Consider the following 27116-nt stretch of genomic DNA (forward strand, 5'->3'; position numbering starts at 1 on the left):
TCTCCCACCCTCCCTGCCCGGCCCATCCCGCTGCTGCCCCACCACAGGCAGGGACCTCCTTGGGGACGTGGTTCCAAACTCAGCTCTTCCTTGCCATTTCAGCTTTTCCTGGACGCGGAATGGGAAGTTCTTCAACGTGGCCAAGGATCCCAAGGTGTCCATGAGGAGGAGATCGGGGACTTTGGTCATCGACTTCCACAGCGGGGGCCGGCCCGACGACTACGAGGGCGAGTACCAGTGCTTCGCCAGGAACGACTACGGCACGGCCCTTTCCAGCAAAATCCACCTCCAGGTTTCCAGTGAGTCATTCCAGGGAAGCAGAGCAGGGCCACGGGAGGTTTGGGGGGGAATATCCAGCGCTCAAACGGCTCCAGGTGTGTCCAGGAGACAGGGGAGGAATGGGGCTGTGGCTGGGAATTGCTCTGGGTGGAAGGGATGGATTTGAGGGGATGGAATTGAGGGTGTGGAATTGAGGATATGAATTTAAGGGTATGGATTTCAGGGATGGAATTGAGGGTGTGGAATTGAGGATATGAATTTAAGGGTATGGATTTCAGGGATGGAATTGAGGGTGTGGAATTGAGGATATGAATTTAAGGGTATGGATTTCAGGGTGTGGAATTGTGGATATGAATTTAAGGGTAAGGATTTCAGAGATGGATTTGGGGGATGGATTTCAGGGTATGGATTTGAGGGTGTTGAATTGAGGATATGAATTTGAGGGTATGGATTTCAGGGATGGATTTGAGGGTGTGGAATTGAGGATATGAATTTAAGGGTAAGGATTTCAGGGATGGATTTCAGGGTATGGATTTGAATATGGACTGAGGACGTGGATTTTAAAGCGATGGAATTGAGGACATGCATTTAAGCTGTGGATTTCAGAGATGGATTTGATGGATGAATTTAGGGGTATGGATTTGAGGGCATGGAACTGAGGGTGTGGAATTGAGGATAAGAATTTAAGGGCAAGGATTCCAGGGATGGATTTGATGGATGAAATTAAAGGGATGGATTTCAGGGTATGGATTTGAATATGGACTTGAGGACATGGATTTAAGAGGATGGAATCGTGGGGATGGAATTGAGGATATGAATTCAAGGGTGCAGATTCCAGGGATGGATTTGGAGGGTGTGGATTTGGGGGCATGAATTTCAGGGGATAAATTCCAGGGAGTTTTGCACACGCCCAGAAGAATTTTCCTCTGAAACCAGGCCGGATCCAGCGGGAATCACTCCTGAGGAATCCTTCCCTCCTTTCCTCACTTTCCTTTGCTTCCCGTGGCAGAATCTCCGCTGTGGCCCAAGGAGAAGGTGGATGTGATCGAGGTGGATGAGGGGGCCCCGCTGAGCCTGCAGTGCAATCCCCCGCCCGGCCTCCCCGAGCCCGTCATCTTCTGGATGAGCAGCTGTGAGTCGGGAGCGCCTTTCCCACCTGGAATTCTGGGGATGGCGGCTCCATCGTCTGTGGGATTTAAAATAACCATGGCTGGAGCTGTTGCTAATAGTTTGGGGTTGTTTCTGTCAGCCTGGGGTTATTCCTGATTGTTTAGTGTTGGTCCTGATAGTTTAGGGTTGTTTCTGCTAGTTTGGGTAATTTCTATTAGTTTAGGGCACTTTCTGCTACTTGTGGGCTGGTCCTGATAGTTTAGGGTAATTTCTGCTTGATTAGGGTTGTTTCTGCTAGTTTAGGATCGTGGCTTCGAGCTTAGGGTAATTGCTTATAGTTTAGGGTAATTACTGCTAATTTAGGACCCTTTCTGCTTGTGGCGGTTTGACAGGAAATATGTTTTCTGGGATGCTGTGGTCAGGCCAATTGGTGCTCAGATTTTAATATTGGCACCTAATGTGGCCATTGGGACTGGATCCGCCTCAGAGAACACGGGGTTAAAAGCAGGGCTCGCCCCTGGGCGGCTCCCTTGAGTTTCCGGCGGGAAAAAGTTCGGGAGAGGAAAAGCCACGAGGCCGGGAGAGGTAGGCCTGAGCCCGGGGATGGAAGGGGGGAAGAGAGAGGGAGAGAGAGACCGGGAGCCATGGGGCTCTGGGAGACAGAGAGAGACCTGGAGCCATCGGGCTCTGGGAGACAGAGGCAGAGAGAGAGAGAGACCTGGAGCCATCGGGCTGTGGGAGACAGAGAGAGAGAGGGAGAGACACCGGGAGCCATGGGGCTCTGGGAGACAGAGAGAGAGAGGGAGAGACACCGGGAGCCATCGGGTTCTGGGAGATAGAGGCAGAGAGAGAGAGAGACCGGGAGCCATCGGGCTCTGGGAGACAGAGAGAGAGAGGGAGAGACACCGGGAGCCATCGGGTTCTGGGAGATAGAGACAGAGAGAGAGAGACACCGGGAGCCATGGGGCTCTGGGAGACAGAGAGAGAGAGAGACACCGGGAGCCATGGGGCTCTGGGAGACAGAGACAGAGAGAGACACCGGGAGCCATGGGGCTCTGGGAGACAGAGACAGAGAGAGACACCGGGAGCCATGGGGCTCTGGGAGACAGAGACAGAGAGAGACACCAGGAGCCATCGGGCAGCCCCGCCTGGGAGACAGAGACAGAGAGACCGGGAGCCATGGGGCTCTGGGAGACAGAGAGAGAGAGAGAGCCGGTGCCTGGGACTGTCACCTTGAAACTGGATAAACATGGGCCTGTGCCGGCAACACGGCTGGGAAGGAGAAGAAGAGGGTAGGGGTGCAGCCGGCCGCTTTTAGGAGCTTTTAACCCCTTTTCGGACAATGAGAACTTTCCAGATCATTGACCTCTCCTAGAAGAGAGATAGAGTGGAAGATGAAGAAGGAAATGGGCAAGTGTGAGAGAGGTCTGGGCAAGTGAGAGATGGTGGAAGAATAGAGAGGAATCTTAGTGGGAAGAGATGATGGAGTGGCTTTTGCTGGACTCTTTTTGTACAGCCATGGACAGAACCATGTTCCTTGTGACACAGAGACTGCATCTAGGGGGAGGCAATGCCTCAGGACCAAGAGGGTTCAGTGTTGGTGCCCCTCGGCCCTAGGGGGTGAAAAAATATGGGGGGGACAGATGTCCCAAAGTTGAGACTGTGCCTTTTTGGAGTGAGACGAAGTATCTTTAAAAGGACAACCCTAGAAGCAGCTCTGGTCCATGTTCAGTGGTGAGAGGGCTGGACATGAAAGGAGGAGGTCACCATTGGCACAAGAAGGACTCCTTCTCCTCTTGATGAACTGAGGATTGAGTATTCTCAAGGGTGGTGCCAGACCGAGAGTCGATGATTTGGGGGATGTATTGTATTGGGAATTTGGTGGGGAGGAGGAGGAGATGTATTTGTGAAGTTTTTATTTTCCTTGTGTGTTTCTTTTTTTCCTTTCCCTCGTAGTTTAGTTAATAAATTTATTTTTTTTTTCTTTCCTAAGTGGGAGCCTGCTTTGCTTATTCCTGGTCACATCTCACAGCAGAAACCAGGGAGAGGGTATTCTCATGGGGGCACTGGCATTGTCCCGGTGTCAAACCATGGCACTACTAGTTTGGGGTAGTTTAGGGTTGTTACTGGTAGTTTAGGGTTTTTTTTTCTGCTAACTTTGGACACTTTCTGCTAGGGTAGGTCATGGCTGGTAGTTTAGAGTAATTACTGCTAATTAAGGGTACTTTCTGCTAATTTAAGGTCTTACTGTAATTTAGGGGTTTTTTTCTGCTAACTTAGGACACTTTCTGCTAGTTTAGGGTTGTTGTTGTAATTTAGGGGCGTTGCAGTAATTTAGGAGTTTTTTTCTGCTAACTTAGGACACTTTCTGCTAGTTTAGGGTAATAACCACTAATTTAGGGCACTTCCTGCTAATTTAGGGCAGCTTCTGTCAGTTTAGGGCCCTTCTTCCTACTTCAGGCTCGCCACCACCCCTGCTCCACAACTCACACACCCCGTCCCTCATCCCTCCGCCATTGCCGTTCTCCGTAATCCCCGCGTGGGCCCCGAATCCCCGCGTGGGCCCCGAATCCCCGCCTGGGCCCCGAATCCCCGCCTGGGCCCCGAATCCCCGCCTGGGCCCCGAATCCCCGCGTGGGCCAGAATCCCCGCGTGGGCCAGAATCCCCGCGTGGGCCTTGAATCCCCGCGTGGGCCTTGAATCCCCGCGTGGGCCTTGAATCCCCGCGTGGGCCCCGAATCCCCGCGTGGGCCCCGAATCCCCGCGTGGGCCCCGAATCCCCGCGTGGGCCCCGAATCCCCGCGTGGGCCCCGAATCCCCGCGTGGGCCCCGAATCCCCGCGTGGGCCCCGAATCCCCGCGTGGGCCCCGAATCCCCGCGTGGGCCCCGAATCCCCGCGTGGGCCCCGAATCCCCGCCTGGGCCCCGAATCCCCGCCTGGGCCCCGAATCCCCGCCTGGGCCCCGAATCCCCGCCTGGGCCTTGAATCCCCGCCTGGGCCTTGAATCCCCGCCTGGGCCTTGAATCCCCGCCTGGGCCTTGAATCCCCGCCTGGGCCTGAATTCCTGCCCAGCCTTGAATCCCCGCGTGGGCCTGAATTCCCACCTGGGCCTGAATTCCCGCCCGGCCCTGAATTCCCGGCCTCTCCCCCGCAGCCATGGAGCCAATCCCGCAGGACAAGCGCGTGTCCCAGGGCCACAACGGGGACCTTTACTTCTCCAATGTGCTGGCGCAGGACGCGCTGACCGACTACAGCTGCAACGCCCGCTTCCACTTCACCCACACCATCCAGCAGAAGAACCCCTACACCCTCAAGGTCAAAACCAGTAAGTGGCTCACTGGGGCGACCGGTTTGGGCTCCATTCCAAAGGGTTTTCCGGCCAGGAATCCAGTAAGGGAAGAGTGGCTGCCGTGGTTTGGTTCAGGAGGGGCAAGGAGGGGTTTGGGTGGTTTTGGGGTGGGTGGGGAGGGAGGGGTTGTAGCTTCATGGTTTTAGGGCTCCAGAGGTGGTTTGGTGCAGGAATTGCCAATAATTCCGTGTGTTTGGGGTAAAACTGGGAGTGTTTCACAGACGGGGGTTCCCAACGTCTCCAGGGAAATGCAGGAATTGCCAATTCCGTGTGTTTGGAGTAAAACTGGGTGCTTTTCAAAGATGGGGGTTCCCAGTTCTCCAGGGAAATGCAGGAATTGCCAGTTCCATATGTTTGGGGTAAAACTGGGAGTGTTTCACAGACGGGGGTTCCCAACGTCTCCAGGGAAATGCAGGAATTGCCAATTCTGTGCGTTTGGGGTAAAACAGGGAATGTTTTGACAGAGATGTGGCATTCCCAGTGTCTCCAGGGAAGTGTAAAATATCCAGAGGTAACCTGAAGCAGGAGTCACCAAATCCCGATGTTGGGATAGAACTGGGAGTGTTTCAGCACATTTGGGGCATTCCCACCGCCCCCAGGAAAATGCAGGAATCACCAATTCCATGTGTTTGGGGTTAGCTGGGGAGTGTTTCACAAATGGGGCATTCCCACATTCCCACCATCTCCAGGGAAATGGAATCTTTCATACAGGAATCACCAATTCCGTGTGTTTGGGGTAAAACAGGGAGTGTTTCAGCCCATATGGAGCATCCCCATCACCTCCAGGGAAATGCAGGGATCACCAGTTCTGTGTGTTTGGGATAAGCTGCAGAGTTTTGACACGTCAGGAGCATTCCTGCTGCCTCCAGGGAAATGTAAAATATCCAGAGGTGATTTGGGGCAGGAATCACCGGTTCTGTGTGTTTGGGATGAACTGGAGACCGTTCCTTTATCATCAGGGGATTCATCTCCAGGCAAGTGTAAAATACCCAGAGGTAACTCGGAGCAGGAATCACCAATTCCACACCTTTGGGATAAAACTGGGAGCGCTGCCACATTCCCACCGCGTTCAGGGAAATGTAAAATGTCCAGGGATGTTTTGGGAAGGCGGAGGGGCTGTGGCTGGCTCCGGGGGATTGGAGGTGGAAAAATGAGTGTGGAATGTGGCTGTGGATATTCCTGGGCCTCCTTTGCTCCAGGAAGTGCCTCGAGGAATCTGGTGGGGGCCTCTGGAATCTGGTGGGAGCCTCTGGAATCTGGTGGGAGCCTCTGGAATCTGGTGGGAGCCTCTGGAATCTGGTGGGAGCCTCTGGAATCTGGTGGGACACTCGGGATGGGAGTCCCCAGGTGTCCCCACCGAGCACCGATGAGGGGACACCAGGGGCTCTCTCTGGAGCCTTTCCATTGGCTCCAGGCCTTTCCAGGGCACATTTTCCTCCAGGAATTCTCATCCAAAAGGAATTCCTGGTGCACTGGGGTGACTCTGGAAGAGGGAATGGGGGTGATTTGAGGGACACAACGACCCTGAGCTGTCAGAGGGGCTCAAGGTGACAAAATCCCCCACGAACATCAGCCATCAGTGGGCAGGAGCTCCCGCCCATTCCCAGCATTCCCAGGAAGATCCAACTGGGAGGTGCTGGCGGGGTTTTGGGAAGCACCAGGCGCTCCTGGATGCTGGTGGGAGGAATTTAATTTGATTTCCTGGCAGTCTGAATGAGCAGGAATGTGATGAGAGGGAGCTGGGAGTGATGAGGTTTCCACCTTGGTGTAGCAGCTCCTCCTCGGTGCAAAGCTGGAGTAGGGAACCAGGGATTTAAATCATTCCAGTGAGTTCTTTCCCAGTGCTGGGAATGTGGGCAGCTCGTTCATTCTGGATATAATTTGTGAATTCTGGATATTATTTGTGAATTCCTAATGTTTGTCTGTTTGAAGAGCTGGGCAGAGAAAATCCCAGAGTTTATTTTTGGGAAAAAATCCCAGCAAACAAAGATCTGTGGGGTTTGGAGCCTCCAAGGGCTCCACCCTGGTGATTTATCCAGCTCTGGAAGTGACCTGGATGAAATCCAGGTGGAATTTCACAGATTTGATCTCCTCTCAGGTGTCCTCACACCCCTTCACTCCCAGACCTTGGAAAATCAAATCCTTCTCTTCCAGTTTTCCTTGGGAAACAGCTGCTGTAAGATCAGAGGCAAATTCCACCCCAGGAACCTCCCAGATTCCTTAAAAATTTTGGAACTGAGGCTTTAATTTCCAATTTAAAAAATTCTTTATCCATAAAGTGTTGGAAGGAGATGAGGTCAGATTTGTCCCAGGCTCTTGGATCATCTCAGCCTCAATCCCTGAGTTTGGCCCCTTCAAAGGGATTTTACAGCAGGTTGTGCTCTAAAAAATTATTATTATTATTATTATTATTATTATTATTATTATTATTATCATCATCATAATCATTATCATTATTATCATTATCATTATTATGTTATAGCAGGTTGTGCTTTTAAAACCTAATAATAATAATAATAAAAATAATAATATTTATTATTATTTCATCTCCTCCTTGTCTTCCTACATCACTGTCCAGCTGTGTCCATCCCATGGGAAAAAGCAGCTGGAATATGGAATTTTTGTAATCAAAAATCAGAGAAATCAGAGAAAAAAAAAAACCCAAATTGCTCCAGTTCTTGGATTTTCCCAAAGATTCCGAAGAGTAAAACATTCCAAGGAAATATTTGCTCTACAATTCCCACACTTTAAGCTTTTCCCACCCCTTGGAGAGGGAAATCAGCCCCTTTTCCTACTGCTCCTGCTGTGTTTGTCCTGGAAGGCGCCGTGCTCCGAGTGCTTTTGGATCCCTGCTCCAGCCTCTCCCATGCTTGCTGATTTCTGGGAATTCTGGTGTTCCCTGTCCTGTCCTTGCTGGTTTTTGGGAATTCCCCCATGTCTCCATCCTGACTGGTTTTTTGGGATGTCCCCATGTCTCCCACCCTGTGCTATCTTTTGGTCTTTTTTTTTGGGAATTCCCCATGTCCCCCACCCTGGCTGTTTTTTGGGATGTCCCCATGTCCCCTACCCTGGCCCATCTTGCTGGGTTTTGGGAATTCTCATGTTCCCCACCCTGTCCCATCCTTGCTGCTTTTTGGAATGTCCTCATGTCCCCTGTCCTTGCTGCTTTTTGGGAATTCCCCGTGTCCCCATTCTGGCTGTTTTTTGGGATGTCCCCATGTCCCCCATCTTGGCTGTTTTGGGGAATTTCCATGTCCCGCGTCCTTGTGGTTTTTGGGATGTCCCCATGTCCCTATCTTGGCTGTTTTTGGGAATTTCCGTGTCCCCCGTCCTTGTGGTTTTTGGGATGTCCCCATGTCCCCATCTTGGCTGTTTTTTGGGATGTCCCAGTGTTCCCCACCCTGTCCCATCCTCGATATTTTTTGGGAATTCCCCATGTCCCCCACCCTGGCTGTTTTTTTGAATTCCCCATGTTCCCCATCCTGGCTGTTTTTTGGGATGTCCCCGTGTCCCCACCCTGGGTGTTTTTTGGGATGTCCCCGTGTCCCCAATCCTGGGTGTTTTTTGGGATGTCCCCGTGTCCCCATCCTGGCTGTTTTTTGGGATGTCCCCGTGTCCCAATCCTGGCTGTTTTTTGGGATGTCCCCGTGTCCCAATCCTGGCTGTTTTTTGGGAATTCCTGTGTCCCCACCCTGGGTGTTTTTTGGGATGTCCCTGTGTCCCCACCCTGGCTGTTTTTTGGGATGTCCCTGTGTCCCCTTCCTGGCTGTTTTTTGGGAATTCCTGTGTCCCCAGTCCTGGCTGTTTTTGGGATGTCCCCGTGTCCCCAATCCTGGCTGTTTTTTGGGATGTCCCTGTGTCCCCACCCTGGCTGTTTTTTGGGAGTTCCTGTGTCCCCATCCTGGCTGTTTTTTGGGAGTTCCTGTGTCCCCTTCCCACGCTGTCCCCGCCTCCCCGGCGCTGCTCACGGTGTTTTGTTCAATTGCAGAGAAGTCCCATAACGAAACGTCCTTAGGAAATTCCCCCGCCATGTACCGCGGTGAGTCCACGCTGGCTTTGGGAGTCCCGGCTTAACCCAGTCCCGCCTAACCCCACTGACCCCATTCCCTGCCCATGTCCCTTCTGCTGTCACCACGTCCCCATCGTGGCCTCAGCTTTGCCAAAATTTATCGGCATAAATCCATCCAAGTGGCCACAAAACCCCACAAAGTTCCCCGTCTCTGCTGAGCGGGGTTTGAGTGAGTTAAGCCCAGCTTGGGAGGTTTGGGTTTTGTAGGGTCTGCCCCATGTGGCTGAGCTGAGTTTGGTCCCTCCTGAGCAAAGCTCGGGATTTAAATGTCAGATCCTCATCCCTCTTTTCTGTGTCTCCAGAAGAACATTTCCAGCAGGAGCATTCCTGGGATTTCCAGATGAAGTCGGGCAGGGATAAAAAGAGGGGAGAAAAAGAGGAATATTTGGGTTTTTCTGAAATCTGTATGGTTCCTGTGCAGAGAGGTTGGACATGAGCTGGATGCTTCCACAGGATCCTGCCCTTTGTTGGGACAGGAAATTCCCTCTGGATTCTGTGCCTGGTGGGAGAATCCCATCCCAAAATCCTAAATCTGGGCAGGGAATCCCCTCTGGATTCTGTGCATATTGGGAGAATCCCATCCCCAAATCCTAAATCTGGGCAGGGAATTCCCTCTGGATTCTGTGCCTGGTGGGAGAATCCCATCCCAAAATCCTAAATCTGGGCAGGGAATTCCCTCTGGATTCTGCCTCTTCTGGGAGAATCCCATCCCAAATTCCTAAATCTGGACAGGGAATTCTCTCTGGATTCTGCCCCTTTTGGGAGAAGTTCATCCCAAAATCCTAAATGGTGCTCCAGGCACAAAACCCCCAGGATGGCTGCCCTGGGAATGGGTTGGAATTGTCAGGGATAACAAGAGCAGCAGTGAGGGATTTTAGGGAGTGGGAGATGGGGCAGGTTTGGGAATCCTGGGAATGTCACCCCCTCTCCAAAGCCACCAGAGATTCCAACTGCTCCCAGATCCGGAGCTGTCCCAGACAGGATTCGCTTCCTGCCCTTCCTGCTGCTTTTGGGGCCGGGGTTGTGTGGGGTCAGCTCTGGGAACGTCCCTTGCTGTCCCCACCATGTCCTGGAGTGAAATCCCCGCGGAGCCGGAGCTCCCTCAGGGCACCATTCCCATCCCACGGGGACTTTTGGGGACAAGGAGGGCACTGCCAGCTGGGAGAGCTGGAGAGGAGCGGGATGTGCCAGGCCGGGGCACGGCCAAGGGAATTGGGATCCTGGCATGGGGAGCAGGAGGGCCTGGAGGGAGCTGAGGAGCTGGGAAAGGCAGAACCAGCCTGGGAGGGAGGAAATGCTGGAATGGACTGGACAGCCTGGGAATGTTCGGAAAAACGGCTGGGAAAAGGGATTGGCAGCAAAATCAGCTTTGGTGGGAGCAGTATCAACCACCTGGAAGGGAGGAGACAAGAGATGGGACACAGGGACAAAGGGAATTCCAGGGGAGAGTTTTCCTGGATTTCCCATTGGATATCTTTGTTCAGGGAAAAGGGATCCTGAGAGTGGCTCCACCAGGAAATTGGGATTTTATCCACACAATCCCATTCTGTCCCTCGTTTCATGGGTGCACGGGAGAAACTTCCTGCTCCTCCTGTTGTAACATTCCATGGAAAACTTCCTGGCTCCAGAGGATTCAGATCCCCCTCTCCCACCTCTGTGCAGACCTGGACTCCAACCCAGGCCTTAATTAACTCAGTAATTAATGAGCTGGGGGTAACAATTCCTCCCCTCAGTCCTTTTCCTTGCGGCTGCCCCAGTGCTCCTCCCTGGAATGACCTGGCTGGGAATTCTGGAGCTTTGGGATGTGGAGAGGGACGTGAATCCCAAGGATTTGGGGTGCTGGGGGGATTTGGGGCTCTTGGCTGCTCTTCCTTGAGGTGCAGATCCCCAGGATCCCGGCTCAGCTCCAGAGGAAGCTGGAAAAGGGGTCTGGAAGGCTGGGAATCCCATTCCCAGGATGTTCCTGAGCTTGGGAATGTGGGATCTGCTGGTGGGGATGTGGAGCACGGGAGATTTGAGGGACGCTTGTCCCAAATTCCTCTGCAGGGCCGGGATAACCACAGGAAGTGTCACCCACCCCTTGTCCCCAGGGCTTGCAGTGATAATTCCCAGAATTCTGTGGACAATTATCAGGGAAAAATGATCCAAAAGGATAAATGGAACATTTCATTAGCAGAATTTCCCACTTTTTGCCCTTTTCAATAGAATTAAAACCTTGTTTTGTTCATTTTCCTCTCTTTTTTTTTTTGGCAAACCTGGGGCTGAGCAGCTGGGATGTGTTGGGATGAGCACATCCCTGGAAAAGAGAGCTGATGGAGGAATTTTAGATGGGAAAGGGGCAGCTCTGGGATGTGAATCAGATGTTTCTGAGATGATCCCAATTCACAGCAAAACTTGGGAGCAGAGTCAGTTTTTAAGCCGAAATAAACAGCCCCAGGATTTGTTTTTCCAGCTTGGATCCGTCCAGAGGGATGAGGGAAACCTGTGACACTTCCAGCTGGAACTTCCACATGCTCAGAGCCTCTGGTTCTGAGGGAATTTCTGGCTGTTCCCTGTTAGAAACAGCAAAATATTTATTATTTATTAATTGCTATTTATTATTTATTAATGGTGCTGTGCTGAGGCAAAAATCAGGTTTTTTTCCATGCTGTCCTAAGGTTCATTAAAGCCAGGAGGGTACTAATTAATCCCCCTGATTTTTAATTGCCATCATTAATACAGGCTTGTAAAATCCAGCTTGCTCCGCTTCCAGTTATCCCACAGGATCCAGAGTGGGAAAAAATCCTGATCAAAGCCAATCTTGGCTGATAAAATAATTAATTCCCATTTTCTGATTTGGCGGGAGAAGCTCCCGGTTGCGGCGGAGATTTGGGAGCTCTGCCCTGGGATGGGTCGGGCTGGTTTCACCAGGAATGAGACTAAAACCAGGAGCAGGGATGCAGACAGGCCTGGAGAAGTCGGATTTTCGGGATAAAGTTGGGATTTTCCTGCCCTGGTAATCCATTAATCCATAATTGACTAACTGGGAGCCCGTGGGAGCGGCGGGATGCGGGCGTGGAGCCACTTCCAAACTTCCCATGGATGAATCCTGGGGTTGGGTTTTCCTTCCCTAGGGTGGGAATTCCAGGAGGAGCCCCCATCCTCACTCCCCTCCTCCTTTCCCTGGAAGTTTCCCAAAATTCCCAAAATCCTCCCGCTCACTGAGCCAAGGAAATTTTGGTCTCTCCCCATGGATCGCTCCAGGATTTTTTGTGTCCATGCTCCGATCCCATCCCATCCCTTTCCTAACCCCATAACTTCCATCCCTGCTACTGCGGCTTTCCCGCCCATCTCATCCTGTTTTGTCCTCACTGATCCAGATCTAGGTCAATCATTCCACTCCTTAATGGAATTTTTTCCATGAATAATTAATTTTTTCCCCCTGCGCAGAGGCCTTCACTGTGTGTGGATCCGTAGGGAATTGTCTCGTGTCTTCCCTTTGTTTTTTCCCCATTAAACTTCCCTGTCCAGCCCTACATGGGTCATTTTGGTGGCTGAGCTGTCTCTTTCCAAGGGGAACCATCCTTCCAGGCCTCCAGGAAAGCTGGAAATCCTCCTTGGTGCTGCTGGAGCCCTGGGAATGCTCCGTGTCCTGGAGAATTCTGTGGAAAAGAAGCTCTGGGTCTGAATAAACCCTTTCCGTGCCCGTTTTTCCTGCTGTCCTTTGTTACATGTTACATCCATCAATATTTCCCAATTCCATCTGATTCCAGCCCATTTTCCAGAGGCAGGGAGGAGCAGGAAAAGCAGGAACTGATGGAATGGGGACCATCCCCAGCGCTCAGTCCCCTCTGCTGCTCCTTCTCTCCCTTGCCTCCCAAACTTCCTCTCTCTCCCCTTCTTTTTTTCAATCCCAAATTCATTTGGAGCCCTCCTCCCCTTTCCAGGCACATTCCTGGGTGAGTTCAGAATCCCGGGATGGCCGGGGAGGTGACGCCTTCCATGAATTCCCGGAGACTTTTAAAAGACCCGTGTTCTGTTTTTTTCTTTTTTCTTTTTTTTTTTATTTTGTTTTTCCTTTGGTTTTATTTTCGGTTTTGTTTCGTTTTTTTCCTTCTCTCCCACTGATTCCAGCCCGAGGGATCTCAGAAACCACTCCCAGCTTCATGTATCCCTACGGAACTTCCAGCAGCCAGATGGTGCTCCGAGGGGTGGATCTCCTGCTGGAATGCATCGCCTCTGGAGTGTATGTACCATGGAGAGGGCAATTCCCGGCGGGATCAGCGCAAGGAATCACCTCTGGATTGGGAAAAAGGGATCATTCCCTCCTTTTTAGCTGCTAACAGTGCTCCTGTAACCTGTGTGATGAGCAGACGGGAAATGCTGAGGTTTCCAGGTGTCTTCAGATCCTTGTCCAAAGATAATTCCCTACTGGTTTGTCCTAAAATTTGGGAATTTCCTGGGAGCTCCTCACCACACTGTGGGGGAGGACATTTGTGTCTCCCCAGAAGTGTCCTGGGCTCGTGGTCCAGCCCATGCCATCACACCATGGTCAGGAATGGGCTTTGAGGTCCTTTCCACCCCAAACTATTCCAGAATTCCATGATCTTGCGTTCCCAGGAGGATCAGGAGGAGAACAAAGCTCCTGACCCGCTGGGAATGCTCAGGGCTGTGGTTTAGGGGCGGTGGTGGGAATAAGGGTGGCCCACCAGTTAGATCAGACCTTCCCCCTGGCTTTTGGTGGTTCCCAAGATGGGAATTTCAGTGTTATTTAGGAATCCCAACTCTTTACTTGGGAGTCATTCCCTGGCCTTTGGAAAAGCTCTGACCTGCCCCCCTCTCCTCAGACCAGCGCCGGACATCATGTGGTACAAGAAAGGCGGGGAGCTCCCGGTGGGTAAAACCAAGCTGGAGAACTTCAACAAGGCCCTGCGCATCTCCAACGTGTCCGAGGAGGACTCCGGGGAGTATTTCTGCCTGGCCTCCAACAAGATGGGCAGCATCCGCCACACGATCTCGGTGAGAGTGAAGGGTACGTCACCTTTACCTTCCCTCTTTGGGACCTGGCTGCCCGGAGCCGGGAGGGGACGGTCATGGAATGCTGGGAGGGACAGCGAGGCCTTTCCCTGGGAAAGGGTCCGTGTTCTCCAGGGAATTGTGGGATGGGCTGGGTCGGAAGGACTTCAGAGATCACTCGGTTCCAGGACACATTCCATGATCCCACGTTGCTCCGAGCCCCATCAAACCCAGCCTTGGGCACTTCCAGGGACGGAGCAGCCACAGCGTGTCTGGGAATTCCATCCTCACCCTGATTCCATCCCAATAACCCATCTAAATCGTCCCTTTTTTTGAATTAAATCTTGTCCAAACGGCCCCAAAAACAGGAGATGGGAACCCTCTGACAGGAGTGGTGGTGGGTTTGTGTGGCCGGGGAGAGGAAAGGGGTTTCTCCTCCTTCACCAAATCCTGGCAAACCCACTCGGTTTTTCCATCGCCTTCCTCCCCCAGGGAGTGTTGGAGGGGGGAATTTGGGGGTGGTGCCTCTGTGCCTGTGTCACCGGGGCGGGGCTGTTTTCCAGCTGCTCCCTACTGGCTGGATGAGCCAGAGAACCTGATCCTGGCGCCCGGCGAGGACGGCAGGCTCGTGTGCCGGGCCAACGGCAACCCCAAACCCTCCATCCAGTGGCTGGTGAACGGAGAGCCCATCGAATGTGAGTGCGGGAGAGACTGGGCCCCCTTCTCCAAAATCCCAGCCCAAAATCCCTGCCAAGGATATCCTGGCTGAGCACGAGCTGGAGTGGCTTCCTCCTCCAAAATCCCAGCCGAAATCACACCAAAATCCCAGCGAAAATCACACCAAAATCCCAGCCAAGGGCCTCATGGCTGAGCATGAGCCACAGTTGTCTCCTTCTCCAAAATCCCAGCCCAAATCCCAGCCAAGGATACCCTGGCTGAGCATGAGCCTAGAGTGGCTTCCTCCTCCAAAATCCCAGTGAAAATCACACCAAAATCCCAGTGAAAATCACACCAAAATCCCAGCCGAAATCACACCAAAATCCCAGCGAAAATCACACCAAAATCCCAGCCAAGGGCCTCATGGCTGAGCATGAGCCACAGTTGTCTCCTTTTCCAAAATCCCAGCCCAAATCCCAGCCAAGGATACCCTGGCTGAGCATGAGCCTAGAGTGGCTTCCTCCTCCAAAATCCCAGTGAAAATCACACCAAAATCCCAGTGAAAATCACACCAAAATCCCAGCCGAAATCACACCAAAATCCCAGCCAAGGGCCTCGTGGCTGAGCATGAGCCACAGTTGTCTCCTTCTCCAAAATCGCAGCCCAAATCCCAGCCAAGGATATCCTGGCTGAGCATGAGCCTAGAGTGGCTTCCTCCTCCAAAATCCCAGCCAAAATCCCACCAAAATCCTAGCTAAGGATCTCATGGCTGAGCAGGAGCCACAGCTGCCTCTTCCTCCAAAATCTCAGCCAAAATCCCACCAAAATTCCAGCTAAAGGTCTCATGGCTGAGCATGAGCCACAGTTGCCTCCTTCTCCAAAATCCCAGCCCAAATCCCAGGCAGAATCCCAGGCAGAATCCCTGCCCAAGTCCCAGCCAAGGATCTCCTGGCTCAGCACGAGCCAGAGCTGCTGGTGGGGTCCCAGCTTGTCTGGGCTGGGCCCAGTTCACCCAGCGGCTCCCAGCTGTGTCTGTGGAGCTCCCACACCATCACCAGGTTTGGACTGGGCTGAGCAGGGAGGACATTTGGGATGGAATTGAAGGAGCTGTCCTTGCTTTGAAGCGTCTCCGCCCAACCCGAGCCGGGAGGTGGCCGGGGACACCATCGTGTTCCGGGACACGCAGATCGGCAGCAGCGCCGTGTACCAGTGCAACGCGTCCAACGAGCACGGCTACCTGCTGGCCAACGCCTTCGTCAGCGTGCTGGGTGAGTCTGCGGCAGGGGGAGCACCCAAAACGCAAATTCCCATGGAATCCGAGGCTGGAAAGGACCTCAGAGCTCAGCTCAAAGCTCAGCTCAAAACTCAGCTCAAAAGGGTGGATGTGGCTCTTAATGCCAAGGTTGGTTTCATAAGTTGGTTTCATAGGTTGGTTTCATAGGTTGGTTTTGATGATCTTAAAGGTCTCTTCCAACCTTTCTGGAAGCCTTTTCCGACCTTTTTCCGACTGGTTGGTTCTGGGATTCATCTAAAATTCTACTCCCTTGCAAGGGCGGGGCATGGAACCTTTCACTATCCCAGGCTGCTCCTAAGCCCTGTCCTACCTGGCCTTGGGCATTTCCAAGAATCCAGGGGCAGCCACAGCCTCTCTGGGAATTCCTTCCCAACCCCTCCCCACCCTCCCAGCCAGGAATTTCTTCTCAGTATCCCACCCAAAATCTCCTAATTTAGTTTAAAATCATTCCCTTTATCCCATTACCATATTCCCATGTAAAAAAATCACTCTCCCTGGTTTTTCCAAGCCCCCTTTATCCCTGCCCGAGTTTTCCATGAGTTTTCCCCTTTGCTGCTCTGAGGGAATGCATGAAGGCACCCAGGTTTTGGAGCAGGAATCCATTACCATGGATTCAAACAAGGCAAAGGCTGGGCAAATTCAGGGACATGGGTCACAAAACAAGGCTGGAAGGAGAGGGAAGGTGAGGTGTGAGGCAGGAGTGGAGAAGCTCTGCTGGGTTTTGAAAGTGCCAGCAGGAAAACTGAACCAAAAAATAACGGGAAAAGGCTGGAAAAGAGCAGCAGAATCCATTTTTCCTCCTTCTTTCCTCCTTCCTCCTTCTCCATGGCTGGAATTTTGGCCTTTGGCAGATGTTCCCCCCCGGATCCTGGGCCCCCGGAACCAGCTGATCAGGGTGATCCAGAACAACAGGACGCGCCTGGATTGTCCCTTTTTTGGGTCCCCCATCCCCACCCTGCGCTGGTAAGAGCCAGATCCCATCCCACTCCATCCTGAGGGGTGGGAAAGGGGGGGTTTTCCTCCTTTTCCTTCCCTTCCAACAGCACTTTGTGGTGTTGGGAGGTTTAAGAACGGCCAGGGGAGCACGCTGTATGGAGACAACTACAAAACCCACGAGAACGGGAGCTTGGAGATGTTCATGGCTCGGAAGGAGGACCAGGGAATCTACACCTGCGTGGCCACCAACATCCTGGGCAAAGCTGAGGCCCAGGTCCGCCTGGAGGTCAAAGGTAGGGGCACGGAGGTGCCAGAATCTTGGATCCTCTGGAAGTTGCAGCAGAAAGAGTTGAGGCTAAAATCCTGGATTTTCTGGAAGTTGCATCAGGAATAACCCTTGAGGTGAAGGGGGGTTGGTTGTGGTTGATCTGATCTTCCAGCAGGTCAGGGCTGGGAGCTTTGAAATGCTGGAGGTTCCATTTTAATGCTGGGAAAAGCCCAGGCTGGGGATGGTGGAAGGTTGGGTTGGGTGTCAGGCTGGGAGAAGCCACCAGCAATGCCAGCACTGACCCCAAGTGTTCCTCGGGGTTAGCTGAGGACAATAAAACATTTTTGGAATTGTTTTTACCCCACTCAGCAAATCTGGCTGCTGACTCCAAAAAATGGGGATTTTTAAAAGGCTCAGCACAAATTAATGACTCGTTAAATTAGTTTATTTGTTCAAAGCTGGACAAACACCCCAGCTGTGCTTGTGCTCTCCATTGAGTCCCTGAGCCAAGCCCCACGGTTCTGGGACGTGACCCTCTGTGACCTCCTGCAGACCCCACCAGGATCATGAGGGGACCTGAGGAATTTGGGACATAAACCTTGACCTCATGCAGACCCCACCAAACTTGTGAGGGACCCTCAGGGGTCTGGGGTGTGACCCTTTGTTTGTGACCCCATGCAGACCATCCCAGGGGTTGTGAGGGAAATTGAGGAGTTTGGGACATAAACCTTGACCTCATGCAGACCCCATCAAAGTTGTGAGGGACCCTGAGGGGTCTGGGGTGTGACCCTTTGTTTATGACCCCATGCAGAGACCACCCCAGGGGTTGTGAGGGAAATTGAGGAGTTTGGGGCATAAACCTTGACCTCATGCAGACCCCACCAAACTTGTGAGGGACCCTGAGGGGTCTGGGGTGTGACCCTTTGTTTGTGACCCCATGCAGACCCCTCAGGGGTGGAGAGGGAACTCGAGGAGTTTGGGACTTAACCCTTGACCCTGTGCAGACCCCACCAGCATCACGGGAGGACACGAGAAGTTTGGGAGCTAACCCCTGATTTCATGCAGACCCCGCAGGGATCGTGAGGGGTCCTGAGGAGTTTGGAACGTGTCCCTCTGTTTGTGACCCCATACAGACCCCACCAGGATCGTGAGGGGCCCCGAGGACCAGGTGGTGAAGAGGGGCACCATGCCCCGGCTCCACTGCCGCGTCAGGCACGACCCCACGCTGCGCCTCATGGTGACCTGGCTCAAGGACGATGCCCCCCTGTACCTGGGGAACAGGTCTGTGCCCAAAAACTCCACCAATATCTCTCCCAGAATTGTTGGGGTTTTAGCAGAACATTCCCCAGGGATAAACATTGAGTTCCCACCTAAGCAACATTGGATGTTTTTGACACTTTTAATCTCATTGGCTCCCCTCCGGCAATTCCGGCTGATTTATCAGTAAATCCAGACTTTGCTGTGGGTTTTATTCCCGGATATTTCAGGACATCTTGATAAAACCTGGGAATTCATAACGAGCCGCTCCAGAATGTTTCTCTGCTGCGGCTGGCACAGCTTTAATTTCCTTTCTTTACCTGACTCCTGTTTCTTGTGAGGCAAGATCTGATCCCAGGGCACGAGCCCAGGGCTGGCTGCTGTCCTAAAAATGTGATTATTCCCCAGATACACCCCAGGGCGCGTGATTCCTTAGGAAATGAGCTTTCCCAGAATAACCCAGCACATCCTCAGCTGATAAAACCTCCAGACCGGAGATGTTCTCCTGCTCTGGCTGGGTTTCCAGCTGGATTTGGTCGGGGATTTTGTCCAGCCTTCAACACTGCTTCCTAAATGTGTTGGGGCAGAATTTTGGGATGTTGTTTCCTTGAAGGATGAAGAAGGAGGAGGATGGTCTGACGATCTATGGAGTGACTGAGAAGGACCAGGGGGATTACACGTGTGTGGCCAGCACGGAGCTGGACAAGGACTTGGCCAAGGCCTATCTCACCGTGCTGGGTAAAGCCCCCTGACCCCACAGCTGAGTGCTTGGCTTTGAACAGGACACCCTAACCTGGAGGTCAGGCTGGAAGGGGGATCTGGGCTCCAGGATTGTCCCCTGGATGCTCAGGGAGGCGCTGGCAGAGCAGGGGTTCCGTTGTCACAGGATTTGCTGCCTCGTCCCCGATGATGGCACTGAAATGCTGCAAAAAACCTGGGATTTGAGGGCAAAAAATTAAACAGGGATTGTGGCATGCAGACCAAAATATCCCCAGGTGGATGTTGAAGATCCATGAGAAAAATCCCAAATCTGGGGGTGAATTTAGTGGGGTGTTAGGGGCTGAGCCAGCTGCTCCTGGCCCTGTGTGTCCCCTCTGTGTCCCCTCTGCAGCACAGGGAGGGACCAACTCCACCCCATCCCCATTTGTGCCACTGCCAGCTGTGCTTGGCAGACAGGGATTTACCATCCCCTGGCCCCTTCAGGGAATGCCCCAACCTGCCAGTGCTGCTCCACAGCTGGAACAGGAATCCCAAATCCCAAATAATTCCCCTGGGGTTGATTTATGTCCCCTCCTTTCCCCTAATGGCTCATTTCCCCCAAAGGCTCATAACCCCCAGGCTGATATTTCCCTTTTGCTATCAACCACAAGTGTGGGTAACGCACGGAGGTCTCTGGGGGAAGGACATTCCTGCTCTGCTTCCCAAACTGGATCAAATCCCACTGAAATCTGAAACTTTATGTTTGCCAGGTGCTCCTTTGGCCACCCAAGCTTAAACTAACCCGGTTTAACAAGCACTGTCTTACCTTGCAGCCATCCCTGCTAATCGGTTGAGAGATTTACCCAAAGGTAATCGTCACTAATTCCTCGCCTTCCTTTCATTTCCCACCTTGGTTTTCCCTCGCCAGTAACTCCAAGAGAAATGGGTGGCAGCTGGAAAAACTGGGGGATGATGCTTCCAGGTTGAAGGAGCTGAAGCTCCAAGTCCTGCCCAAGTTGTCCTTGAAGGAGTTGAGGCTTCCAGGTTGAAGGAGCTGAAGCTCCAAGTCCTGCCCAAGTTGTCCTTGAAGGAGTTGAGGCTTCCAGGTTGTCCTTGAAGGAGCTGAAGCTCCAAGTCCTGCCCAAGCTGTCCTTGAAGGAGCTGATTTTTCCAAGTTCTGTCCAAATTGTCCTTGAAAGCCCATCCAGATGGGTGGAAAGCTCCTGTTCCAGCACATTTTGTGTCTCACGGTGGCAGCTCCTGAGGGCAGGAATCACTTCACCTGTGCTTGAAAAATCCTGATGGGGAAAATAAAAGCCCCACATGGAATCCCCTGATTTTTACCTGGAATTTATTCCTGTTATTGCATGAGCTGGTCCTTGTGATCACATTAAAAAAAACCAGAAAGGCAAATTTCTATCAAATTTATATTTTCACTAAGGTTTTGTGTCCTTTTTCTGTTGTTCATTTGCATTTCTGTGTAAGGTTGCAAATCCCCCTAAAACAGCACCTGGTGCTTTCCCCACCAGTTTTTTTTTTGGGGAAAGGCAGGATTTTTCCTGGGAAAGGCAGGATTTTTCCTGGGAAAGGAGGATTTTTCCTGGGACAGACAAGATTTCCAGCCAAGACACTGTCAGAAACCACCACATTTATATTTTAAAAATCGCTCCGGTTCCCTAAAGAGCTGCAGGACGTGGATTGTGCCCTGGAGCACGTCCTGCCCACGGGGCTGGGAGAGGTGATGGGAACTGGGACTTGCTCCTGGGACAATTCCAGCCTCCCATTTATCCCATTCCAACAGCACGACCTGACCAGCCCCGGGACTTGGAGCTGACGGATCTGGCCGAGAGGAGCGTGCGGCTGACGTGGATCCCTGGGGATGACAACAACAGCCCCATCACAGGTCTGTCCCCTGTCCCCAAAATCCCTGAGACAGAAAATCCCTTCCCATCCAAACCCTTCGTGTCAGAACCCAGGAAATTCCTCTGGCTGCCCCGGAGGGCTTGAGCCCCTGCCCGGGGGGCTCAGAGACCTTGGCACAGAGCCCAAGACACCTGAGCCTTTGATCCTGGCTCATGGAAAAAATTCCCAACCTTATATGAAGGCTTACAAGCCACGAATATTTAAGTAGAATGACAGTGAATTTATCACAGGGTGAAAAATAGATTTTTGAGGTTTATAGGATGGGGGCTCGGGGTCCCAAGATGAAGGAATTTGGGCGTGCCTTGTCCTTTTTCCTTCTTCTTCCTAGTCTCCATCCTCTGGGTGATGTTGGTATTTTTAGATTAGTTTAGAGTAGAAACTTCGTGCCTAACATAGGTGATAGGTATTGGGAAGTTATGGTAAATAACACATTTTTTACCCTAACTTTATACTAAAAGCAGGTAGTTTTTAGTATAAAAAATAACACCACCTCTGAGGCGGGCAGAGCGCCTCTGTCTGACCTGCTGAACAGACCTCAGCAGGCCGCAGAAAGGATTTTATAGAAAAGAAACAACAAACAACCTTGAGAACAAGAACTGAGGAGTTCTGACTCCTTCCACCGCCGGGCTGGGAAAAGAGACTTTGTAACACATCTCAGGGTCGCTGTGACCAGCAGCGGCTCCGAGGCTTCACCCACCCTCTCCCTGCTCTCCCCAGACTACATTGTGCAGTTTGAGGAGGATCGCTTCCAGCCCGGAGTGTGGCACGACCACTCCAGGTACCCCGGGAGCGTCAACTCGGCCGTGCTGAGCCTGTCCCCGTACGTGAATTACCAATTCCGGGTGATCGCCGTCAACGACGTGGGCAGCAGCGTGCCCAGCGCGCCCTCCGAGCGCTACCAGACCAACGGGGCACGTGAGTTTTGCCCAGGTTTTTGTTTTTTGCCCTTGGAATCCTCCCCTTTCCACGGAGGCTCCTCCCTTCATCCCAGGAATAGGCTGGCAAGGGCGGCGCGGGGAATTTTCCGTGTGGAATTCTCCGAGCCCGGGAGGTGGTGGTGGTGCCGCCCTTCAGGGGCAGCAAAACGCAGAGGTTTATGCAAAACGTTGTAGAAAAACCTGGTTTTCCTTGTTTTGCTTAAAAGAAGATTTCTAAAGGGATCCTTCCTGTCCTTTCAGGCTAAGGAAGCTTGGAAATCTGTAGGAAAGTCAGACTCGAGTGCAAATATTGTTAATTATTGGCCGCTGTTAAAGCTGGTTGATGCTGTGGGGGTGGCGAGAGCCTGGCACAGATTGTCCAGAAAAATGTGACTGCTCCATGATCCCTGGAAGTGTCCAAGGCCAGGTTTGATGGGGCTTGGAGCAGCCTGGGATAGGGAAAGGTGGAATTGGGTGATTTTAAGACTGCTTCCCACCTAAATTCCGCCAGAAAAGAACAAAACAAGCTCCAATCCACAATCAAGACTTTGTCTGCCCAGCACTTTGTCAGAGAATATTTGGGAAAATTCCACACCAGGAACTCGCAGGAATCTCAGCAGTTCTGCTGCATTTCTCCCTTTACCCATTCCAGGGCGATTTTTGGAGGATCTGCTGGCATCTAGTGTTGGCTCCCAACAGTGCCCGCCGTGATTCAGGCTCAAAGTGACAAACTCTGCTCCCTCCACAATGGTTCCCTTTCAAAGATTTAGGACATTTAGGGGACAAAAAAGAGCCTCCTAAATAAATGGCCTGGTTTTCCAGAGGACTGAGAGTCTCGTGTCCCATTAACCTGAATGGGAACTTCTGGATAAAATCAGGCCATTAACTTCTGCCTTGGAAGGACTTTCAGCTTGCAGGGTTTTAACCCCTCAGTGGATTTTTTTTTTGACATTGAAAAATTCTTTGTTTTGGTTTTCAATGTGAATTTCAGGTCCTGAAATAAATCCAACAGGAGTTCAAGGGGCAGGGACCCAAAAAAACAACATGGAGATAACGTGGACCGTGAGTTCTTCTTGGATGCCTTTTGGGATGGAGTCGTGGGATGAGGGGGAATGGGTTCAGAGCACCAGAGGGCAGGGATAGGTGGGATATTGGGAATAACTCCTTCACTGGGAGGGTGGGGAGGGGCTGGGATGGAATTCCCAGAAAATCCATGGCTGTGCCAGTCCTGGATGTGTCCCAGGCCAGGTTGGAGCATCCTGGGATCATGGAAAGTGTCCCTGCTTATGGGAGTGGAATGCAATGGGATTTCAGGTCCCTCCCAACCTAAACCACTCCAGGATTCCATGAAATAAAACACAGGAGGTGTACAAGAAAGGCCGTTTTTAGTGGTATGATTAAAAAAAAAAAATAAAAATTGAAATTAAATAATTCAAAGATGTGGTACCCAAAGATGCTGAATTTCAGACTGGGCTTCCCGAGGATGCCCCGAGGTCAAGTCCTTGAGCAGCTCAGAGGATTTACAGGGCTGCTCCTGCTTTGCTCCCTGCACCAGCAGGTGTCAGCCACAAATCAGGGATGAGCTGTGGGGAGGGCTGGAATGGCAGCGGGAACAGAGGCTGGAATATGGGGATAGCAGATATGGAATATGTATTGTGTAATTCGGTATTATGCACATATTTGATTTATTTTATATAATATATCGATAAGGAAGCTGGCCTAGTGGATGTGTCCCTGCCCATGGGAGGGGCTTGGAATTCAAATCCCTTTCAACCCAAACTGTTCCAGAAATAAAATCTTGGATTTTGTGAGTAAGATTTCCCTCCAAGGAGAGGCACAAAAAGTTCTTGCCCTCCAGAGCCATGGCAGGACCCATCCCTTTCAACCCAAACTGTTCCAGAAATAAAATCTTGGATTTTGTGAATAAGATTTCCCTCCAAGGAGAGACACAACAAGTTCTTGCCCTCCAGAGCCATGGCAGGACCCATGGAGGGCAAGAACTTGTTGTCCCTCTCCTTGAGATCAAAACCCTGCTTTGGGATTTCCTTGGCGGAAAAATCCAATTTTTTATTTTTTTTTCAATTTTTTTCCCCTCCTTCTAATTTTTCCTTCTCTGTTTCCCTCCACTGAAGCCTCTGAACGCAACGCAGGCTTACGGGCCCAACCTGAGGTACATCGTGCGGTGGCGGCGGCGGGACCCGCGCGGGAGCTGGTACAACGAGACCGTGCGGGGCGCGCGGCACGTGGTGTGGAACACGCCCATCTTCGTCCCCTACGAGATCAAGGTGCAGGCCGAGAACGACTTCGGCAGAGCCCCCGAGCCCGACACCTACATCGGGTACTCCGGGGAGGATTGTGAGTATTCCCCCAGCCTCGGGTGGGGTTGTGGGGATGGGCCCATCCAAGGGCAAAGCGTGCCCGGGATGTGGGCGAGGCGCTGAGGGATTTGGGACAAAAATCCGCTTTTGGTTTGGACAAGGTTTGGAGGACCTGGACTGTGGAAGGTGCCCCTGTCTGTGGCCACTTGGGCTATAAAAAGTGTCCCTGTCCTTGGCCACCTGGGCTATGGGAGGTGTCCTTGTCAGTGGCCACCTGGGCTATAAAAGGTGCCCCTGTCCATGGCCACCAGGGCTATGGAAGATCTCCCCATCCATGGCCACCTGGGCTATGGGAGGTGTCCCTCTCTGTGGCCCCCAGGGCTATGGGAGATGTCCTTGTCAGTGGCCACCTGGGCTATAAAAAGTGTCCTTGTTCATGGCCGCCTGGGCTATGGGAGATGTCCCTGTCCATGGCCACCTGGGCTATGGAAGATCTCCCTGTCCTTGGCCACCTGGGCTATGGGAGGTGTCCCTGTCTGTGGCCACCAGGGCTATGGGAGATGTCCTTGTCAGTGGCCACCAGGGCTATGGGAGATGTCCTTGTCCTTGGCCACCAGGGCTATGGAAGATCTCCCTGTCCATGGCCACCTGGGCTATGGAAGATCTCCCTGTCCTTGGCCACCTGGGCTATGGGAGGTCTCCCTGTCTGTGGCCACCTTGGGCCATGGGAGGTGTTCCTGCCCATGGGCCTGGATGATTGTAAGGTCCCTTCCAACCCAAACCATTCCTGAAGTGTGGAAACCACCAAGATTCCCCTCCAGGTCACCTCTGGCCCAACAAGTGGCAGGAATTTTTCCACCCTAACACCTGCAGAGCGCTGAGATCACCTCAAATTAAAGGTTCTGCAACAGCCCTAAAATTCCTGAATCCATCCTGGCCTGGATTTTTGTGATAAAACTCTGCTAAGCCCAGCTTGGTTTCCTGTTTAAGTTCAGCTTATCTTTCCTTAAACCCCTTCCATGACCACACAGGACAACTCCCAGCTGCTTTAATTCCCTTTCCATCCTCGTCTGGGCTGCTGGGGTCACCTCCTGTGCTTGTAACTTCCAGGGCTCTCAACTTCCATTATCCCAACCCCACTGGGACAATGGAGTTTGTTCCCAGCTGCTGGATTTTTAAAGGAATTGATGTGAATTTGTGGTGTCAGGGAGTCCCCGGCTGTGGGACTTCAGAATTTTTCAGGAAGGAAGGTGGATGAGGCAGGAGATTCCAGGTTTGAAGGCAAGGGGCACAAACAAGGCAGAAAAACTGGAAGTAAAGCTGGAATTCTGGGATAAACCCGGTGACCATCCATGACCCTGGGTTTGAGGCCAAGGGGCACAAACAGAGCACAGAAATTGGAAGTAAAGCTGGAATTTTGGGGTTGGGATGGCACAGACAGCACCTCCTCCAGCTGGGCATCTCCCAGAGGAGATAGGGCAAGGAAAATGGGGTGAAAAAGTGGGAATCAGGGGAAGAGAAAGCACTGGGAGCAAACTGGAGCCAGTTCAGAGGTTGTTACCTCTGAACTTATTGTTGCATCCATTTTCTATGCCCTCCCAGGGTTTTTTAAATTTCTTCTGAAAATTCCTGCAATAATTTGGAGGTTTGGGAGGATCTGGATGAGCCTCCAGGTGTGTGTGTGTTCTATGAAGGCAAAGCAGGGAGATCAAAGCTTCCCCTGCCTCTGTTTCAGGGTTGGGATGGGTCAAAAATCCACAAAAACTTTCCCAAAAATAGTCAAATCCAAGCTGCTTCACTCCAGATCTGTCCACACAGCAGAAGCTGTAAAAAGGAAATAAAATCCCAAGTGGATCAACAGCAAGCTGACCAAATTATGAATAAAAATACAGGAATGAGGTTTTTTGGATCCTTGGGGTCCAACTTTGGGACAGGTGAAGAAGGAGAGGGTTGGATGTGCTGGGATCCCTCACCTGGAGAGGGATCTGAGCCAGACCCTTCCTGCAGCAGGAATTTCCCCTTTTAGCTGGGTCAGGAATGTTCTCCTGAGGGCTGGAGGTGTGAAATCTGATTTACTTTGTCCCCATGGAAGAGGGTGGAGCTGCTGCTCACGGGATTTGTGATGTGCAGAGCCCAGCAGGGGGGTGTCCAGCTGTCCATCTGTCCACCTGTCCAAGCTCCAGGGTCATTCCAGGTTCCTAATGGCCGCTCTGCTTTGTCCCTGCCCGCCCAGATCCCAAGGCTGCGCCCACGGATGTCAGGATCAGAGTGTTAAACAGCACTGCCATAGCTCTGACCTGGACACGGGTGCACCTGGACACCATCCAGGGACAGCTCAAGGAGTACCGAGTGAGCAAATCCCAAACTCCCCAGTCCCAAATCCCCGCCCAGCACTGACCATTAACACAGCTAAACCTCCCAAAATTCCCAGCTGGCTCCCAGGGCATGGAGCTGCTGGATGTGGGGATGACAGAAAACTTCCTTTGGAGCCTTTGGGTTTGGGGCAGCAGCAAGGATTTGCTCTTGGGGGTGTCAGGATGGGGTCGGGGATGTCTCCTGTTGCTTCCTCTGGGCTTGGCTGCAGGATTTGGGATGCTCCAAGAAAAGAGGGAGGGATTGGGATGGTCCTGGCCACGGAGCAAAGGGGCTCTGAGGGAGTGACCCCAGCCAGGTCAGGTTTTGTGTCATCCCCAAAATACTGACAGTGTTTTTTTACTGATCAACAACCCCTGTAAAGCCTAAACCTGCAGTCAGGACTAACTGAGAGCTAAAGCCAGTGTGGATCTGTGTTTTTCCAGGCTTATATTTAATATTTATCAGTCTATCCAGCCTTATATTTAATATTTATTTTTGCTGCTGATGCACAGAGGATGGAGCCATTCAAACCAAGCCAAACCCTGAGCAGGGCCCTTCCTTGAGTGTTAAAACATTCCCAAAACTTCACATCTGGCAAAGAATCCCAGCATTCCCTGCCTGATCATCTGCTGGCTCCACTTTTCCTGATTCTGAGAGATTTTCTGAATGGATTCTTGTTTCTGCATGAAA

General features: G+C 52.0%; 1 protein-coding gene across 19 annotated transcripts in view; it reads left to right on the forward strand.

Annotated features, from left to right (window-relative positions):
• NFASC (neurofascin) overlaps positions 1 to 27116 on the forward strand; it is an 86668-nt gene that overhangs the window by 19913 nt on the left and 39639 nt on the right. For 8 of the 19 annotated variants that reach the window (XR_013185206.1, XM_077190619.1, XM_077190623.1 and 5 more), the window contains 18 exons: positions 103 to 299; positions 1289 to 1411; positions 4544 to 4714; positions 8727 to 8777; positions 12921 to 13032; positions 13634 to 13818; positions 14366 to 14497; positions 15584 to 15727; positions 16605 to 16716; positions 16816 to 16982; positions 18091 to 18238; positions 18828 to 18952; positions 19747 to 19782; positions 20715 to 20816; positions 21554 to 21751; positions 22745 to 22815; positions 23886 to 24108; positions 26305 to 26420. Coding sequence is in view for 18 of the 19 variants with exons in the window: in XM_077190619.1 (XP_077046734.1) it covers positions 103 to 299; positions 1289 to 1411; positions 4544 to 4714; positions 8727 to 8777; positions 12921 to 13032; positions 13634 to 13818; positions 14366 to 14497; positions 15584 to 15727; positions 16605 to 16716; positions 16816 to 16982; positions 18091 to 18238; positions 18828 to 18952; positions 19747 to 19782; positions 20715 to 20816; positions 21554 to 21751; positions 22745 to 22815; positions 23886 to 24108; positions 26305 to 26420 (2413 nt within the window). In the remaining variant the exon portion in view is untranslated. The remainder of the gene's footprint in view (positions 1 to 102; positions 300 to 1288; positions 1412 to 4543; positions 4715 to 8726; positions 8778 to 12920; positions 13033 to 13633; positions 13819 to 14365; positions 14498 to 15583; positions 15728 to 16604; positions 16717 to 16815; positions 16983 to 18090; positions 18239 to 18827; positions 18953 to 19746; positions 19783 to 20714; positions 20817 to 21553; positions 21752 to 22744; positions 22816 to 23885; positions 24109 to 26304; positions 26421 to 27116) is intronic. The other 11 variants (XM_077190627.1, XM_077190632.1, XM_077190633.1 and 8 more) reach the window with 5 other exon arrangements.

This window comes from Agelaius phoeniceus, chromosome 25, assembly GCF_051311805.1.
Source record: "Agelaius phoeniceus isolate bAgePho1 chromosome 25, bAgePho1.hap1, whole genome shotgun sequence".
Classification (NCBI taxonomy): domain Eukaryota; kingdom Metazoa; phylum Chordata; class Aves; order Passeriformes; family Icteridae; genus Agelaius; species Agelaius phoeniceus.